Source organism: Microtus pennsylvanicus, chromosome 13 (genome assembly GCF_037038515.1).
Source record: "Microtus pennsylvanicus isolate mMicPen1 chromosome 13, mMicPen1.hap1, whole genome shotgun sequence".
Lineage (NCBI taxonomy): Eukaryota > Metazoa > Chordata > Mammalia > Rodentia > Cricetidae > Microtus > Microtus pennsylvanicus.
The window spans coordinates 33214208-33235008 of record NC_134591.1 but is presented as its reverse complement, the minus strand read 5'-3'; the positions used below and the strand labels follow the sequence as shown (position 1 = coordinate 33235008).

The window sequence follows — 20801 nt, the reverse complement described above, 5'->3', positions numbered from 1 at the left end:
CCTGGAGGAAAGAGAAAGAAAGAGTGGGAAGGATGCAGGGTAAAAGGAGAAAGAAAGAAAAAGATGGAGGGGGGAAGGGAAGGAAGGAACAAAACAGGAAGGAATGAAATCCACATATTTTTTTGTAAAACAGCTTAGCATTGATGTCTTCTCTGTGGGTCAGGGACTTCACTACAAAATGCCTCATTTTTATAGATCTCTGATTAAGCCTCTCAAAGAGCAGTTTTTATTACTTCCTGTTTATATGCTCATTCCTCTTTAACTTATACGGACCAAAGTGAAGCACTGGACCGGATTCTTGTCTCTGCACCTTTGTCTGATGGTAAATGGAAAGTCCTGACATTTGGGGAGGGGGCCTTCTTTGGTTCTCTTATTACAGTCATTCATCTTTCTTTGGGGGAAAGGAGAGAGCTGACATTGAATGGAGACATTTCTGTAGAATCTTTCTCCGGTGACTCATAATCTAAAGCTGCTGAATCCAGGGAAGGAAGCTTTAACCACAGCATTTAATCTTATGGAGACATTTACTGCAGAGCCTCTTGTTTTGGCTTGTTTAATATAAACCACAGGAGAGGTGTTTCTTGGTTCTAGCATTTCATAAAGCAGAGTGAGAGATGAAAGTCCCCAGTCCTGCTTCAGAATCACTGTGTGTTGTGCAGTGCTGTAGGAGAGCTCAGCCTTGAAATACCATCAACAGGAACACTAGCACTAACGACTGTAATGACAACTAAAAATCCACAGAGGAACTGTGGCGGAAGAGCTAATGATTTCTGGAGTCAGGCATACCTGGACTTTCTTTACAGTTCTGACTTCCCAGTTACATTCCCACAAGCAAGGTGTCTTTGCTAAGCTCAGCTTCCTCTCTATAAAACAAGAGAATTAATGGTCTTTAGAATGTTGTTATGACTAATACCATGAAGTGTTGATGGTAAAGCTCTTAGCACATGATAAATATGCACAGTGTTATTTGCATTATTACAAATAAATGCATAGTCTATTGCATGCCTGGGACTTATTTGGGGATATTTTCGAGCGCCTAGTATGCAACCCAGGAGCAGTTATTATTGTTTGTCTCCACTTTACAGACAAAATAATTAGATGGCATGCTCATGCTTATTGGTTCAGAAGTTGCAAAGCAGAACTTCCCTTGGGTCTGAAAAACATAACAATTTTCATCTTCCTGCTAGTGTTATTAGTTAACGTTGGCCATTGTAAAACTTATAAAGTCAAAGGACATAATTCATGGTTCCTTCAAATTTCACACCAGAATTTACAGTGACACTGGACATGCCATCTTAGTTAGGGTTTCTATTGTTATGAAGAGACACCATGACCATGGCAACTCTTATAATGGAAAGCATTTAATTGGGTGGCTTACAGATTCAGAGATTTAGACCATTATCATCATGGCAAGAAGCATGGCAGCAGGTAGGCAGACATGGTGCTGGAGGAGCTAAGAGTTCTACTTTTTGATCCACAGGCAGCAAGAAATGAACTGTGTATCCCAATCATATGAGACCTCAAAGCCCACCCCCACAGTGACACACTTCCTCCAATAAGGTCACACCTACTTCAACAGGGCCACAACTCCTGATAATGCCACTTCCTATAGGTCAAGCATTCAGACACAAGGGTCTATGCAGGCCACACCTATGCAAATCACCATACCATGCAGTTGATTAACTGTGCCCCACATCTGAACCTTAAAGGGAATCTGCACTCTCAAGAGAATCAATGGTGACTTTAGGTGTAACTATTAACAAAGGTTCATCTCAAAATATCTTCAGCAAATGGGACATTGTTCACACCTGTTTCTGACATCCCTAAATCCCATTGCATGCCCAGGAGGACCCAGGCTCTGTGCTGACCCCTCCTTTCCACATGTTTCATTCTCAGCTCTGCTTCGCTCCATTGACCAGCTTTCCAAACAGAGTATTTGAATACAAACATGCACCAAAAGTCTCAGCATCCATCCTCACTGCCTGATAGTCCCTCCAGATGCCATGCCTCCTTGGTTTCTAAAGTCTGTTGGTCAATAAATAGTCTGATCAGTTTTAAGAAGATGTACTGTTGAAGGAACATTTTAAATGACAGCTTCACAAAGTTTATTTGGAATAGAAAATAGCATCTCCAAGAAAGGGTTAGATGGGAAAGTTATCTAGGAGAATGGAAATTTATACTGAGAAACTCAATCCAGGGAGTGCTCTATTCATTAGAGGTTTAATCGAGCAGAAATTGCTGAGTTTAAGCCTGTAGTAAGATGGGAATATGCAAGCTATGGGCCTCTGGGGCTGCTGAGATCTTTGAGACATGAGTAGAGGAGAGGTTCTGTTAGAGCTGGGAAGGCTGAGCAGAAACGTGAAAAGAGGGCTGCAGAAGGGAGAGGGAGTTGCCTTTCTATTTTGCTCCCATGGTACTCTATATCATGAAATGTGCCTGTGCCTCCCAAGTGCCAGAGAATGAGACCCTGAAGTAAAAACATCCTTCTCTGCCTGCGACTGGCAGCAGAGGCCGCAGTAGAACTGCAAGCATAGCAGACCAGGGGCCGAAGGCAGGTCCTTGAATGTTGGACCCAATACAATATCATTTGGAGTCAACTTAAAGTGTCATTACCTACATTTACAGTATTTAAACACAGGACAGAGAACTTAGAAATCTGAGTTGGATGAAAAAGTTATTTAGGTGGAGGGATACATTGGGTTACACTGAGTAAGTCTAACTCCACTGGGTGTGTTATCCACTTGATCAGATGTTCTCAACCTGTGGGTCAAACAACCCTTTCATGAAGATCATATATAAGATATCCTACATATAAAATATTTACATTATGATTCATAACAGTAGCAAAATTACAGTTATGAAGTAGCAATGAAATAGTTTTATGGTTGGGGGATACCAGAACATTGAGGAACTGTATTAAAGCGTCTCAAAATTAGGAAGATTGAGAACACTACATTAGAAGTTTGTTCAAACAGAAATTGCAGGGTTTAAGCTGGAATGGACCAATATATCTTGAGAACAAACTATGCAATTCATGGGCTTCTAGAACTGAAGAGATATTTGAGACATGATCAGAGAGGACCTGTGATAGCTGAGCTCCTTCACTTGCCTCTGCAGGGTCTTAGTGAGTTCACAACACCCAAACTTCAGTTATTTGTTCTTTAAAATAAAAGTAAATTGTTTAGTTGTCATTTGTCAATAATGCAATATCTGACTCAAATAAGGGATCTTGCATGTAGATGGCATTCAAGGTTATTATTAGAATTTAGTTTATTTTGTGACAGGGTCTCACGTGTAAAGACTTAACCAGAACCAAGGGCCAAGAATGACTTTGGACTTCTGGACCTCCTCTTCTTGGCTTATAGGCACTCACCATCACATCTTTTTTATGTAGTGCTGGGAAAAGAACCCAGGTCTTCATGCTGGGGATTAAACACAGACCCTCATGCAGGCTAGGCAAGTACTCTATCAGCTGAGTTACATCTCCAAGTGTTCTAAATGTATTTAATGTTAACAAATCATCTTGTTTGTTCGTTCTTTGCATCTCTGTACAGCAGGTCCGAAGCACGGGTTAATCTACAGATCCAACTTTGAGCAAGTTTTAGAAAGCAGAAACCTAAGCGGAAGGGCGGGGCAGCATCAGTTCAGAGGTGAACAGGACAGACTTCTGGCAAGACTCCAGACCTTTTCAGCACAGTCTTCAAAATATCCAGCTTCCTCCTGTCAGCAACCACAGCCTGGGACAACTGCTCCCTCCCCAACCCTCAGGAAGCCTGTGGTCGCTGGTGAAGAGAAATCTGGTTCCCGCCCAGCAACAACCTCTGTGCGTCCTTAGCAACCGGAGAGCAAGGCCCCTGCCTAGAGCCAGGACCTGTGATTGGCTGGATTCCGAAGCTCCTTGCCAACATTCTGGGTTGCTTTTCCGACAGAAGCACTCGCATCTCTGAACTTCCTGAGTAGGAAGCTCCTCGTTGGTAAGAATGCCTGCCCCTCTTGTCCCTTCCGGGGATGGTCTCAAGGCTGATATTCCACTGTGGGGCAAATAGGAAACCTAATAGTCTCAAATCCCAGTTTTGACTTTTTACACCCACAGCTTCAGAGAGCCTGAGGTGGGCTGGATGGGTCTCTTCTGGGCTTTAGCGCTGTACACATTAAGTAAACTGTACTCTAAGGAAGGACCCTGTCCTAGCTATTAGAGCAGAACACTGGAGAGACCTCCACCCTCTCCTTCCCCCTCCAATCTGGAAGACTTTTGTGAGAAAGCATTTGGGTCTCGATTTCTCAATTGGGGAAGCCAGTGTTTAATTTAGAGCAAGTTCTAGATGCCTTTTGAATTCTCTGGAAAGAAGTGATCAGCCGGGTTCACCTATCACCAGTCTGGCTTAAACATCCTGGGTTTATCTTCAAGCAGGTTTTCTTTTCTTTCCGTTTCTTTTAATTTTTAAATTTATTTCACATACTATCACAGTTCCTCTTCCCTTCTTTCCCCCAGTTCCCTCCCCCACCTCCTTTCTACCCTGTCCACACCCACTCCTCAGAAAGGGTAAGGACTCCCCATGGGGAGAAAACAAAGCCTGGGATCTCAAGTTGAGGCAGAACCAAGCTCCTCCCTCCAGTGTCAAGGTTGAGCAAAGCATCCCCATCCCCCCACCAGAGGGAGTGGGTTCCAAAAAGCCAGCTACAGCATCTGGTAGTTGTGGGTATAGATGGGAGCTAAGGAGTCCTCTTTAATGTAAAATGCCTCTTCAATCACTTTGTCTTCTGGATTCACCAGAAGTCTCTGAGCATAACAGGAATCACAGATGGTGAGCAGGAGTATCCTAGCTGATCTTTGATTGGAGTGTTCTACTAAAGCCGAGCTTTCAACTCTGGCCTCAGGATAATCCCTTACCAGGCCCTGTAGTGCAGAAAGATTATAGTCATCTAAGGACTCAATACATGTACTTTGTAGTCCTTCTGGAATTGACAGCTCTAGCTACACCTACCTATTCCTCAGTGGCAAAACAAGAAGAGTGGTGGTTATTAATAGAACCTCACAGCCTGACTGGGGGGACCACTTGGCCTTTCAGCCTGAGCTCACTTCTGGGAAACATGGTTGAAGAAAACTGATTGCATCAGGTTCTTCTCTGAATATCTCTCTCTCTCTCTCTCTCTCTCTCTCTCTCTCTCTCTCTCTCTCTCTCTCTCTCTCTCTCTCTCTCTCTCTCACACACACACACACACACACACACACACAAACACATACGTGCACATGAGCGCATACACCATGAATGTAATTTTAAAAAGGTAATTTTATTGGGAGTAGTAGATGAGGTATGGGGTGACAACCTTTTACCCAATCTTCATAGGCCCTGGTTATTCCAAGAATTAACAGGAAAGAAGTATATGCATTATGTAAAATAAGCTTTACACATATGCATTAAATAATACAAGCTTTAGATAGCACAGAAGTGGCTACCCCATCCCCAGTAAGGAAGTGAGGCGTCTCAAGAAAGTGTTTAGAATAAATTGCTTGCATCAGAACCAGGTAGGGAATGGTCTAAATAGAGCAACTGAATTATCTGGGGAGGTTTGAAGAGAGTTGTTTTAACAAGGTTTCTCAGACCAGCCTTCATCCTGACTTCTCAAAGGACAACGATGCTGCATCCTTCACACCAAAATTTCAACTTCTGCATTTAGGGAACATCATGGATTGAATGATCTTTCTGTTCCCCCTGATGTTTTCAAATATCTTTAACATGGTCACTGGAGTGGTACTCTATATAAGCCCTTCACAGGTACAACACCAGTAGGTCCTGATGTTATTGTTGATGAGGAATCCATAACTATCTGATGGGAAATCAAGAGGAAGGACCTATTTATTTTTCACCCCTAAGGATCTGGCAAGATTGGGAGAGAGACCATGTCTTCAGCTTCAAAGATCTGCCATAGATCAGAGCCAATGCCGGAGATCATGGTGAAAATCATTGGAAGTAAATATTTTCGATACCTTGTGGAAAAGCCAAAGATGTAAGTTTCCTCTCTGAAAAATGACTGTGTTTCTTGGATAATAATGAAATTGCTTTTTTTTAATACTTAGAAATTTTAAAAGTGCCATCTGTGCAAAATTAAGTCATTAAGATGTAAAAGTAGAAATAAAACAGTGTTGATAACTCCATGAGCAATTTTTCTGATATCTTCATCTTTGTAATTCCCCAATTCTCTTTAATTACTTGGGCTGATTTTCCAAATAGATGGGAAATATGAGCATTATGACACTTATAAATATTAATGGAATATTGCTGTTTCTCCTAGTCAAGTTTGTAATCTACTACATGCAGTAATTTTGTGTTGGGAGGGAGACAGGGAGTCAGACTATTAGTCAATTTGTTGTGAATTACAGGAGTGGGATTAATAATGAATCACAACCTGTAAGGTTTTCACTTATTCTTCCTGCATTTGTTCCTTCTCTAAGCAAACTTTTCAGAGCATTGCCGACATGCTTTTCTTCCCTTCCCTTACTGATCCCTCATTTGAGGAGGGTCATTCAAACACCTCTAAAGTTAACTAGGTATTGGGCACAGAAGAGCATGGCAATCTCTTTCTTCTTGAGTTTTAGTGGTTTGCAAAAGAAAAGAATGCCAATAATACCTATTGTCTTTAGGCAAGTCAGTAGCTGGTTGCCTTTCCCTCCAAAGATGATTTCTTTAGTTCTTTCCACTATTGCATTATTGAATATAGATACATGAATAATATGCACTAAACTCAAAAGACAATCACCAAAAGCATACTTAAAAATGAACAGCTAAAAGTCCAACTCAAGAGAAACTGAGTCAGAATCTTCAAATGCAGATCACAGAACCTGTGTTGCCAAAATGAATAAGCAACATCAAATGCTTTTGCTTCTCCAGTAGCACTGTCACACCAGAGCAATTCCAACATGAATGTTGTCAGGACTAAGGACTAGGAAGTGAGCATGTCAAAATGGGGTCCATGATTTTGGTATCTCTAGAAAGCAGAGAGACAGAAGTTTAATCCTAGTTCTACTCCTTGGTCTGTTGTGTTGACATTGAAAAAGCATGGTGCAAGGTCTTGCATTCTATTCTAAATCTATAAAGCAGGAATTAATGACACTTGTCTAGTAGGTCATTGAGTGTATTGAGGAAAGTATATGCTCATTTCGCAGGGTCCAGGATGTCTTGGATACCTAATAAATGGCTCTGCTGTTGTTATTGAAGCATATCTTTCCAAGGATGCAAAGTGTTTAATGAAAACCAAATACCTTTCTTTGAAATTCTTGCCATTGCTTTTATATTCAATGGACAAGAAGTAGGTCATTTCTGTTAGATAGATAAAAAATTGTGATGAGATAAATGACCATTTTAAGATCTTTTTACCAATTTCCTGCTACTATTAGAAAATCAGAGAGAATTAGGCACTGAGCACACATCTACCAGGAAGACAACATCGCTGCACTTCTAGTTCCTCTTCCTCCTAGGTTGATTAACCTCATTTTATCCAGACTCTTCTTTTAAAAATGTCAAGTATAACTTGTTTCTAAAAGGCAAGTGAAGAGGAATGCTTGATTAACTTAAATAATAAAGGAGTAAAGGGTACATTAAGTAAATTGTGAAGTAGAAACCATAGTTCTTGTCCCTGAAACACTACAAAAGTGGTATTGTTTTATATTGAGGTAGGTTTTCTGTGAACTTAATTCTGTTGTTGCTGGATTGCCCCAAGATAATTAACATGGTTTGCTGAAATAATCTTCTGTAGTTCAAAAATAAACAGCTGTCAAAAGCCTGCTTTTGCTGAACTAAAGGAGACCAACAGCCATTATGTCTCCCAAGTCCCAAAATGTATTAACACAAGGTCACAACCTGAAAAGGGTGTAACTTTGAGTTGAACTACTTAGTAAAAATCTGCATAAGAAGCTTAACAAAAATAGGTGTCATCAAAACGAAAATCTGAATTTAAAAAAAAATCACAAAAAAATAATGAGAAGAAGTAGAAGCACATTTAGCAGAGATTTCCTATAGGACACTGTTGAGAATGAAATATGAAGTCAAACTTGAAGACCAAGTTATTACTCTGTCAAAGTGCAAGAAATCACAGAATTTATTTTTTCACAAGTAGTGGATGCTGGAGGTCCAACAGCTAGGTATGCATCCAGCTGAGTTCCCTCTAGAGGTGCCGGAAAAGACTTGAGTGTCCTGTGTGCACCCTTGCTTATCATCTGGCTTTCAGTACTGTGTAGCTTTCCATATCTGCACTTTTAATTCCCTATTTACAAGGATGTCAGTCAAGTGGGTTATGGGCCCACTATTTGCCCACAAACACACTCATTAGATCTGCAATAAACTGATTTTCAAATGAAGCCATATTCTAAGGTACAAGACTTGGGTCTTAAACATAGTAATCTCAGTGGCAACACAATTCGCCCATATCAACCAGTCATCTCTGCCACAAGTAAAATAACTGTGGGCACTGAGCGCAGTTGGTGTATTAAGATTATCCTATACTTAATAGATGTCCCCACTCCTCTTTCCTATAAATTCAAACTGTACTGATGTTATTAGGTACAAAATACTCAAGACCTACTTAATATAATTACTTTTCCCAAAGAAGATCAAACTAAGACCTTTGAAGAATGCAGCACATTTCCTGTGGTTTGTACTATCATCATTTTCTTTTGAGACTCCATCCAAACCTTCAGAATCAATGCTTTGCCTCTGACCTTCTTGTTCCCCTAGTGGACTGTAGGAAGCCTTGCTCTCAAGGTATCCTGCAGGGGCTACTGCACCCCTCTCACTTGGGAACTTAAACAGATCCCAAGCTCCCTCTGCAGGTGTACTAAGTCAGAATTGCATTTTAGATGGATTCCCAAGTGACTCCTACACATTCTGGTGTGACAATACCCATTTTACACTGTGGCCATCAGGGTCTTTGCAAAATTCAAACCCACTGCACCTGGTAGCACCCACAACACCCCCAACAATCATATTGTGTTGAAACTTCCTGTACTTCTGTCTGTCTCATTTAACTATGAAATCCTATCTGTAAAACTGTATTCTTATCAGAAAATACAAAGTCTTATACATGTTGAAAGCTGAGTAAATGAATTAGAGCAATGCAGTTACCAAGAAAGATAAAGATTTGAAAGACAATGTTTAGTAACTTTAAAGGATTTCAGGCCTGAGATTCCAAGCTTTCAAATAGCATGCAGATGTTACTACTCAGGATTCCTGGATAGGCTTTGATAGCCCATTGAAAGGAAAATATGCCTCTATCTAATTTCCAAAAAAAAAAAAAAGTAGATAAGAATGGGGAATGAAATTCAGAGGCTTGTGAACAACCCCTGGACAAATTAAGGCCAAACAGCCAAATATATATCATTATGAGAATGAATCATAAGGAGATGATCTCCAAGGATCAGCGCATGCTGACAAAAAACAGATTCAATTGTGCAGTTCATCCCCTTACTGATGAGACTGTGCAGCCCACATGAAGGGAATGAAACGATGTGCTATTGTTAGTTCTGATGAATTGTCTTTCTCACAATGGCCTGACATAAGGCATACTACTGCTATTCATATGCTGTTGCTAACAGCACAATCCCACAAACCAGACAAATCAGAGAAAAGCAGGTTAGCTTGGGCCCATTGTTCTGGAGGTCCAGGGATGAGGATTGTGTCTGAAGATGGCCTTCCTCTTGGCAGAGTTTTAAAATGGTGCAGACACGCAAGGCAGTAAAAAAGAGTGTGCGCATGGCTATCTCATCTGTTTTTTCTCATCCTTTTTACATCTCAGGATTCTATCACAGGGTTCTGGTCTAGATTTTTACTTAGTCTAAATCATCTCATAGAGTTCCCACTCTAAAAATAATGGCTTGGTTAAATTTTCACCCTCGTAGTATCTCACAATGGGTATTAAATTCCATCATGAGTTTTAGAGGGCACAGACCATATTGAAATTACAGTGGACATCAAAATAGCTGCTCTTAGGTGATGGAATGATTAACGACTCCACCTCCTGAAGTGGGGAGGTTTTGTGTGTGACAGTTTCTAACATACAATCAAGGAAAACACACAGGTACTCATTGGAGTAAAGAAGCAAGTGGCAAATTCCTGAGGACATGAATTTGGCAGGAAAATATGCTAACGACCTTACCAAAATGGTACATGCAAAGTCTACCCTTGGTGGGAGTTCACAGTCATAATTAGAAGGGCTAAATGCTTAGGTGTTAGCCTGTGTTTGTGGTGAGCATGCACTAAGACACCCAGAGAGATGTCGATGCCCTCTGTACTCTGTACTCAGTGGAGGACTGTGCTAGATTCTAGATATAAGGAAACCCATCATGGTAAAGATGAAGGATGCAGAGAGTGTTACAAAAGGCCTTTATGGCAGAGCTATAGTAAGTAAAATATGGCAGGAATGGAACATTAAGGGAAAATGAATAAAAGTTAAGTGTGCATATTCTAAGAAACCTCTTTCAGTACATAAAGTTGACCTCTATAATTTCTTCCAGTGCCAAAGGCAGGTGACAAATCCCTTTGGTCTGTAGATAGGGTTACAAGCAGAGCAGTATTAGACTTCAGAAAAGCAGCCTGTAAAGTTTTAATGGGAAGGATGGCAAACACTTGTAACTGTTTACCTCAGTAGTATAGGTTCATGTTTTCTCTGGTGTTTTCTCACAGGCATCTCTTAGAGCACATAATTGTCACGTTTAATCCTCAGAAGCCATTCACAATAATAAATTTTGCATGATTTTTCTCAAACTTGTTGGAGTGCCAACATATTTAGAAATCAATGCGCTGCATGAGGAACCATCACCATCCTTTCCAGAGCTCTGAGTGAGCATCAACTGATGACTGCACCTTGGGAATTTAGCGGGACACATAAAGTGCTAGTGGCGAGAGACACAAATCAAGCAGAGACTACTCAGATGAGAACAGTACAATCAGAAAAAAGAGGAAAGGGCTGCAAAGATACAAAGAGTATTCTCAGGAGGCCTCTGAGCAGGGACATTTGCCCAAGTCTTGGTGGTAGCACACAGGCAGTGGCGTATATGAGAAGGGTCCCAGATTAGCTGGTAGTAAGAGGGCTGGGACTGACTGGCCAGAGTTCCAGCAGTCACCCTCCTATTAGATTCTCATTTAGTGAAAAGACATGTGCATCTTTTTCTTCCTCTATTTCAGAAGAAGAGGCTGTAACTTTCCACAGGTCAAAGTTCAGGTATCAGTCAACTGGCCTTCCCAGAAACTTACACATAGTACCACTAAGCTGTCTGCACAAAGCACAACAACAGGAAAACAACAAAATGTCTGAATTCAGAAAGGCCAGCAGCCTCGGATCTGGGGCTGTGTGACCCATGGTGTGAACTCTGTTTTATGTAGGATGATGGACCACTGGAAAACTGAGAACAGTGGATAGCGTATCATGTTTACCCTTTTCCAAAACATGGTGCTGGCCGAGTGGTGGATAAACTGGGAGTAACAGGGGAGAGAGAAACAATTTAGGGCCCTGTAATGATAATCTTGGAGAAGTGAAATTATAGCTTGTCAATAAACCCTGAATAAACTTCATTATGTAAATTATTGACCTCAGTGAATGATCTATGGATGGGTTGAAATATTAGAGGGCTGAGAATAAAACTCAGTGGTGGAGAAGTTACGTAGTATATACCACACTCAGGGGTCAATTTCCAGTACCGGGAAAGAGGGAAACATCAAGAGAGGAGGAGAATATGGAGGAAAATAAAGATCACACTATAACTCTAATCTTCTGAGATGTACAATTGGGGGCTGGGCAGATGGCTTAGTCGTTATGAGCACTTGCTGTTTCTGCAGAGGAGACAGGTCCCCATGCGACAGTTCACAACTGTCTGTAACTCCAGGGAATGGCACCCTCTGCTGACCTCCAAAGGCAGCAAGCACACAGGTGGTACACATATGTACATGCATGTGAAACATTCATACACCCAGACTTAAAGTAAACAGATCTTTAAAAACAACTGAACACCAGAGCAAACACTGTCATGTCCATTCTCACACGTTCAATTGATGAATACGCTAAAGTCATTCTTTCTTGTGCCTTTTATACTCCCGTGAGCTACTTCTTTCTCTCCTGCAGAGGTTATATCAGTTAACTTCTGCTTGCTATGACAAAACACATGAAACAACAAAAAACAACTAATAGAATGAAGGGTTGTCATTGACACCGGTAGAAGGGTTGACTTTGGCTCTGGTGGAAGGTTTGCAGTAGCAACAATGGGCAGCTTCTCACACTGCATCCACAGTCGGTGCACACAGCAGTGAGTGCTGGCACTTAGCTTGCTTTCTCCTTTCTCATCCCATAACTCCAGTCCAGGCGGTAATAGTGGGTCCCTTCTCAGCCCATCTAATCTTGAAACTCTCATAGGCATACTCAGCAGCTGGCTCCTAGGCATTTCTAGATCCTGCCAAGTGGCCAGTATGAACTCTCACCATGGTTTTGTTGATTCCTTGTGTTTGGTTTTGTTTTTATTTGAGTTATTATGAGAAGTGCAAAGATACATAAGCTACTGCTGTTGTGAACGCTGCACAGAGTATAAGGCACAGGCATAAAGCTTCAGTTAATGGCATCCTGTAGAACATCGAGGAAAATGTTTACCTCCTGATCCCAGACATTGAGCGTATATGGTAAAAGTTTTCATTTTATCATTTAAAATTACATTTTTCAAAAATAGAAGAAAGAAAAGAAGGAAGCAGGCAAGAACACTTCAAACCAAATACCAAGCACTATTTGAGATGCCTGTGGTCCCAACCCTTCACAAAATAAGCCTCTTAACACACAGGGCTCCTTCAAGCTCATAAGGAAAATATGAGCAGTCCAGCTCCAAAGCTTAACAACAGACCAGACAGGCAATTCACAAAAGAAGAAATGAACAACCAAATGATCTGAAAAATTCAGCCTGCAATGTATTACAAGAAATTCATATAGCAAACAGATATTATTTTCACAAATCAAATTAAAAGCATTTTTAAAAATGAAAATATTCAGAGTTGACAAGGCTTGGAGAAAGAATATGTGTGTCTTTTATAAGTACTCCCTCGTTAAGCCTTTAAATGTCTGTATACCTCCATATAACCATCAGAATAAGGAGTTAATTATATATACCCAAATGACAAACAGAAGACAAGGCCCATGATGCAAGCGTATCTATTACTACCAAATTATATATAATGAAGAGATATTTCAGGAGAGCTGGGACATTGAGATAGCGATAGCACCATTTACAATTTAAGAGTAAATCACAGCAAAGAACAATTGCTGATTGGTTTAGTAACTAATTTTATATCCTCTGTGATCATGTTAATTTTAAAAATCTGCTGTATTCTCCAAAATTATAAAATTATAGTATAAATGGGCTGAAACACATGAACTTTGGTTATTTTCATTAATACCATAATTTAGTTCAGTGTTATAGAGAGTTGAGCTACTTTGGGGATTGTAGCATCTCTGTGTCTGAGAAAGTACAAACACAGGCTGAATGATCACTTTGGTGTTCTGCAAAAACACTAGATTAAAAGATAGAACAGATGTCACTCTAAGTTATTTTTTACTAGAATTTGCATCAACATTTTACGGACAAGAGATTTAAAGCCCTATTTAATCATTGATAGTTTGAAAATTACAGGTGTGAAACTGAGGCATGCATACTGACTAAAAAGGCAGCATTGTGCATTTTTCTTAATCTCTTTGATCATCTATTTTTACCATGGCAGTATATCTACTTCATAGAACATGAGTTCAGCATGAAGGAATGTGTGTGACTTTATGTGTGGTAATATATACATTTATGACTGATGTGGGAGTGTCATATATCAATCTGTTGATTTCATTGGCTAAGTAATAAACAAACTGCTTGGGCTCATAGCTTAGAACATAGATGGGTGGAGTAAACAGAACAGAATGCTGGGAGGAAAAGGAAGTGAGCTCAGAGACGCCATCCTCTCCTCTCCTGGGCAGACACATGCAATGAAGCTCCGACCCAGGATGGACGTAGGCTAGAATCTTCCCAGTAAGACCGGTGCTACAGTTTATTAGAAATGGGTTGATCGGAATATCAGAATTAGCCAGTAAGGGCTAGAGCTAATGGGCCAAGCAGTGCTTAAAAGAATACAGTTCCCGTGTAATTGTTTCGGCTAAAGCTAGCCTTGCAGGCAGCGGGGTGCTGGGGACGCAGCCCTGCCGCTCCTATTTCAACATATGACATCACTAGTGATAGAGATGGGATTTGAGTTGGGCATGAGTACAGGAGTAAAATTAACATAATTTTACCCGATTTCTGGAAATTGAATCATTTGTTGCATTCTCGTAGCTTAAGAAAGGAAAGAAAAAGTTTAAAACCCTCACGGATTTTTACAATAACACTTTCAACATACTTTATCACAGACATATCCTTCAGTTATTGAATGGACTTTGAAGATATCTCAGGTGTATGCCTTCCCTGTTGCTATTTTACATTTAATATCTTTCTTAAAAGATGATGATGACCAAGACCCTAGTTGTGCTGATGATATTTCCTGACTTTAAATAAGAACATTTTACTAAGATTATAATTAGACTACCAGTCCCTCTGCTGTTACTGTCCAGTCTGCCTACTCCAGAGGATAGTTGGCACATGGTTGGAAATTGGAGGCATTGATTGGCTGTCAAGGCTGGACTGAAGGCTACTAAAAAGTTACTTACCTGGGACTTCAGGCTCATGAGGTGGGTGGAAGCACCAGGTAGTTCCAGAGGAGAAACAGAAGGAAAAGGCCAAGATTCACTATTGGAAGAAGGAACAAGTCATAAGGTTACAGAAGCAGGAAGAAAAGAACGTAGCCTTTAAGATGCATCTGGTGACCGTTTGCTGAGCCCCCTGGGTCCTTTATTTGAGATCGTATGTAATCCAAATGAAATGTGTGATCTGGTGGGGTAGAGCTGCATGGGAGACCCATCAGGAACCTTCCAACTCAATGAAAGCAGTGTTTCTCTCTAACCCCAGGACTCTGTCTTTTAGCAGTGGGTATCCCTAAAGGTCAGGTTGCAGCACTCTTCAGTGTGGGAGCAGGAACAGTTGGACAGCTTCCCCTCCTTTCCTTATCACTCAGGAACACTGTAATTGTCCCTCATTGCTCTAGTATGGGATACCACTGAGCTCTTTACGGTGCCCTAAGAATTGGAAGCTGAGGTCAAAAGAGCATATGGGGAGACTGATTGCTGGCCTTCCAAGATACTGCTGGCGGTGTGCTTTCCTCTTTCTTTTAAAAACAGCAAACTTCTATTTTCAGAAAAGTAGGTAGCTAACGCACAGCCTAGCAGAAAGAACTGTGAGTTTGTGAACAACACAACAAGAAATGTGTGTTGAGGAATTGTTTGTGCTAAGCAGAGACACATGTCATTTCTCAGCTGGAGAGTCTACTTCGTGTTCAGTTTTAAAGTGCCATGTTATTTTTTTTTAAAGACAGTTTTTACTTGAAATAAACCTAACAGGTTATTTTTGGTTTCACATCTAGTGTAGTTGTTCTAAAAGTCAGACAAATAGATTACAGAATTTCTTGGGCATTTCTGTCTTGAATCTGCCAAGAGAAGGATTTTATAGGTGTGTAAAGCAAAGATGATGTAAGTTCTTTGCCTTCATCTAGGGGTGTTATGTCTGCTCTACAGCCTTCAAAGTCTGCACTTCCTGCTTTGGCTCTCCGCTCCTTTATTTTCAGATCCTTACACAATCCCAAATATCCATGGTCTCTCTATGATTCCATTGCCTGCGGGATGTAAAGCTGGGCATTCTAGTAGATAATTGAAATCAAAGTATACCATTGAACATCCGTGTAGTCATTTAAAGTCTCTGAACCTTAATTTCATCATCCGAAAATGAGGAGAATCTCTTTTCTACGGAACTGATTTGATGAGCAAATAAACTAAGATATGGGAAAGAGCTACAGGGTCGCGTCATGGAAGTAAACAATCAGTAATATAATTATTTTACTTCTCGTCCAGATCATAGTTATGCCTCTCTCCTCTGAATACAAATAGTACTAATTCTTTGTAATGCTCATTAGACACGCATATGTCAGGTAGATATATCTGTAAGTTTTACACCAGTTTCCCTAGACATTTCAGAGAACTATAGCTGCACCAACATAAAAGCACATGTCCTTTGCCTGCCATTCACTGGATTTTCACAAATATCATACTGTCATGTAGCAAATGTCCTATTCAAGAAAGGGGAAGATACCAGTATCCCCAAAGTCCCACACACTCCCTATGTACTCTATATTAACTCCAACAGGTAGCCATTAGGCTGACTTCTAGAATCAAATCTATATCAGTTCTAAACTATAAGATTCCAAACTTAATAGTATATTATTTTAATGACAATTTAAATACTATGACTAAAGAAAGCAATGTATTTTTTTTTCTCACTATAAGAACTATTTGTCAAATCTGCACTCTCTTTCTAGCCTCCTACTTTTCACCATTATCTTTGGGCTTCCCAAATCTGGCAAAGGCCTAATGCTTGGTGAACCCCACTGCTTTCTCCGCATCTTTGTGAGGGATACAGAGGACCTGGAGAAGAGAGCATCCATACTCCCAACCTGATGTTAGCAAAGTCCATGTTCTCCAACTTAACTGGCTGACTACCTGTCCTCCTTTCCCATCCAGCTACCAGGTCTCTTTTCCACTCTTCATACCAGATAATTCAAATCATTTCTCCTTATTTCAGCCCTCCTATTACATACTTTCCAGTGAGACCTGACATGCCTTGTTATCAGGGGAAAACCCAAGCTGTTAGGGGTTATCAGCCTTTTGTCACCAAACAAAACCTTGACTGCACACGTCCCTGATTGTGTCTTCGCTGGTTTCCTTTCTGCTCTGGGCCTCTCTGTCACAACGTCATACTTTATCCGGTTCACTGCTCTTCGCTAGTGACACCTTCTCCTTCATGTTCGTATTGCAATGTGTGAAAATCTTAAATGCAACAGTGGAAATAAGTTGTCTGAAAGCCCAGATATGTGCCTGTCGCCGCCACCCTCCCCTCATGTAGACTTCTCTACACCATTCTTTATACTTTCTGTCTATGGTTCCTTGTTGTTGTCTTCCCTTCACCCACTCAATTCTAGTGTCCACTTCCACTAGCTCATTTAACACCTCCCCCTACACCCTTTGCTAAGATTCCTGACAGTGTCCATATGGCTAAACTAGAGTCACTTTGCAGAATATACTGGCATTTGAATATGTTGTCTGAGCCTGTTTCTGGAAACATGCTCTCTGTTTTGCTGCTGAATTTATGCTCCTGGGTTTTCCCCTGACTCCCTAGGAATTTCTTTGTACTCATCTTTTAGAAATCTTCTCCATTCTTTTACATAGATGCCAATCTGAGTTCTCTCCAAACTCTTTATCATTTCATGCACCATTACAAAAAGATAACTACAAAATCTATACATTTATTCAAAGAACTGACCATCGCTTAACTTGGATCAGATGAATAAGTACAAAAACATGTTTCATGCTCAGACATAACACTTATTTTAAAGAAAATCTTCATTTTTAATAACAACTACAGTTTATAGAATGCTTTCTTGACACCAAGTCTAACTACCTTGAAATTAATCATTTCTGATGATAAGTAATATTTTCTCACATAGAAAGCATAAAAACAACATTGCATGACAGACTGTGACTTCATAGAGCTGACGACAGCCCAGGTTTCTTACCCAGAGATACTGGATAACTTCTGGCAGACTTTTTAGACTTACTGTCCTTTCATATTGTATACAATACATTTTTTTATAGTTGAAATGGTATTTCTATTCCTTTATAATTGGACATTTGTGTAATTAAAATTATTCACAACTGATCTAATGGTTTCATGTATTCAGTAATAAAATAGAAGTATTCATTATATCCATATATTACTAAATAAAATTTTAAAGTCTTGCATTTTTCAATATATATATATATATATATATTGGAAGGTGTCTCTGTATTAGAAAGTTTCAGCTCTTTAACCTTGGATGCTCTACAAGACTCCACTTTAAGACCTATATCTGTTTCTGTAGTCATTGACATTTTAATTTATTTTTTAACATTTTAGTTATTACAATTATTTACATATTTGCATCTGTGGGCGGTTAGGCATTACTGTAATGGAGATCAAGGAACAACTTGAGAGAATTAGTTTTCTTCTACCATCTGGGCCATGGGGATTGAACTTATGTTATCAGAGGTCAACCATTTTGCCAGCTCTCAATTTATTTGTAAAGAAATTTTCTACATTTAAGTGATATCTTGCTATGTTTATTTATAAATCCTTATTTATTAGACAAGGCTGACTTTTTGTTTATTAGCTATATTTAAATCACTCCTATAGTTTTTATTCTTTTTTTCTAATTAACATTAAAATGATCTGGAGGATTATTGAGAGAAAAATAAGTCTCTGGGTAAAACTGAGGAGAGAAAGAGCAGGCCTGGGCCGGGCACCACATTCTGATTTTCTTCCTTTCTCAGGTGCAAAGGCTAGAAACACCTATTTGGTTTATAAGAGAGCAATGTGCTAATGGTTACTGTTCAGTTTTGTCATTTCTTATAGTAAGTGTTCTGGAGCAGATAAACAGATTATTCAGAAGAGTAGCATGGTTTCTCTCTGGTGCGTGATGCTTAGATAGACAGGCACGCTAACCACCACATCCCACAGGGCTGCTACTGCTGTTCACGCTTCCAGACTAACACCTTCTGTTTCTCATGCCAGTGTTGTGCATGATGAGTGTTCCTTATGACTGACAAGGTGCAAACTCTCTTCACAGCAATCAGAATGAAAAATCGAAGGCAGAACCCCAAACCACACTCCAGAAATCCCAGGCTGATTATTCAAGGCAGGTGAGCAGAGACCTGCCAGTACCCTTTGACCCTTCTGATCAGAAAATCACTTCTAACCCTGCTGAGAAGGAGGACAGCAACCACCCAGGCAGCAGTAAGAAGCCAGAGAACAACCAAATATTCTCATCCAGGAACAGATTCCTGGATGGCAGGGTGAGTAACAAGAAAGAGCTAAGCTTTTCTTGGCAATTCATTAGGAAGATGCAGAGAAAAACAAATGCACACAAACATATACAAGTAGAGATTAGTACATTTTTATAGAATAGAAATTATAAATGATACTTTTCAATTTAAAATAAATCTCAAGGGGATGTCATATATTACATCTGTCTATACCGAACTGAGTTGGTCAACCTAACTTATCTGTGGCAAACTCACTGATACTTGGTAATCAATACAGTAAATAAGTGTCACCAGCCATGTGTCTTGGCTTGCTTTTTATTGCTGTGGAAAAACAGCATCATCCAAAGCAACTTAGGGAGAGGGAAAGGGCTTGCTTTACCATGTAGTTTATAAATAATCATGAAGAAAAAGAAGTCAGAGCTAGAGCTGAAGGCAAGAATCTGGATTTCTGGAACTGAAGCAATGACTGCTGAGGGGTGGTGCTTACTGGCTTTCTCTCTGTGGCTTCCTCAGTCCACTTTCTTATATAACCCAGGTTCACCTGACCAAGGGTAGCACCATTCAAATTGGGCAGGGCACTCCTACATCAGTCATTAATCAACAAAATGCCTCACAGACTTGCCTACAGGACAATCTGAAAGAAGAATCTTCTCTATTGAAGTTCCCTCTTCCTGGATGACTCTAAAGTTTGGGAAGTTGACTAGAATGTGACCAGCACACCATGTAAGGTTCCAGTCTGTTGGAACAAGAAAGTCTGTCTGCTTTCACATTACAAGAATAGATTAGTAATTTTCAAAATCCCATGCAACCATGTTTAATTATAAAAAAAAAATCCCCAAACTGTCTTGATGGAAATACATATCACTGGACTCTGTTAGTGGCCATCCAAACAATCCGTAAAAGCTGTCCTGAGAAGGATAAATCTAAATGATTAGTAATTTGAAATTAAAAGCCAAATATAGCACCAATTGAAAACTGGATCCAAATCAAGACGAAACTAATGATTCATTGATAACAAAATGCCATTTCCCAAAATTACTGAAATTTCAATTAAATGGATACATAGAGTGGGCGTCTTGCAATGCTGCCAAGCATTAAGTGACAGCCAGATATTTTAGTAGAATACTGATTAAAGTCTGCATAAAACTCAAACAGAAATATTTTTAGCTTATAATTTTAATAGGCCTTTAAAAACCACTTGGATGCTAGCTAGTTTTTCTCCATATGAGGAAATGAATGCCTATGGATTCCAATCCTCTGTGCATAAGATCCAGACAAAAGACTGTACATTTCGAGTGCTTGTCAGCCCACCACTGGATTTCAGAGTGCATTCCAAAGGTTCCAGCTGAGCAACAAAGTCCATTTATGAAAGTAACTTGGCCAGTAAGGTAGTGGTATAACTGAGGCTGAAACTCAGATCTTGCCATCATTCAGTATATTCCATTGACTTTCCCGAGATGTGGCCTCGAAGTTATATGGTCTGCGTAGGGCAGGGAAGAATGAATTAGCAACACTAAAAACAATACTGTAAGGACATCTAAAAGTCTATGAGTTTTCCTCTAATTTTGATTCTAGTATTGATTGATTTATTTTGTCACTCCCCAAAATGACTTTGGTAATAAGACTATGGTTTATAAACAGGTACTTTCAGGAATATCTTTTATGTGTTTTTTGTGTTGCATTACCTGCTGCAGGTTCCACTGTTGTTTCTATTACCATAATAGATGACAACCTGAGACCCCAAAGTTGAAGCGACTCAAAAGTGTACCTTTGAAATGTGCCCGGTTCATTTC

The 20801-nt window shown here is 39.9% G+C and overlaps 1 protein-coding gene across 1 annotated transcript in view; it reads left to right on the top strand.

Moving 5' to 3' along the window:
• The first annotated feature begins 5882 nt into the window (after window positions 1-5882).
• C13H1orf87 (chromosome 13 C1orf87 homolog) overlaps window positions 5883-20801 on the top strand; it is a 64826-nt gene continuing 49907 nt past the window's right edge. Inside the window, exons 1-2 of the mRNA XM_075946260.1 lie at window positions 5883-6009; window positions 18813-19038. Coding sequence (XP_075802375.1) covers window positions 5903-6009; window positions 18813-19038 — 333 coding nt within the window. The 5' untranslated portion in view covers window positions 5883-5902. The remainder of the gene's footprint in view (window positions 6010-18812; window positions 19039-20801) is intronic.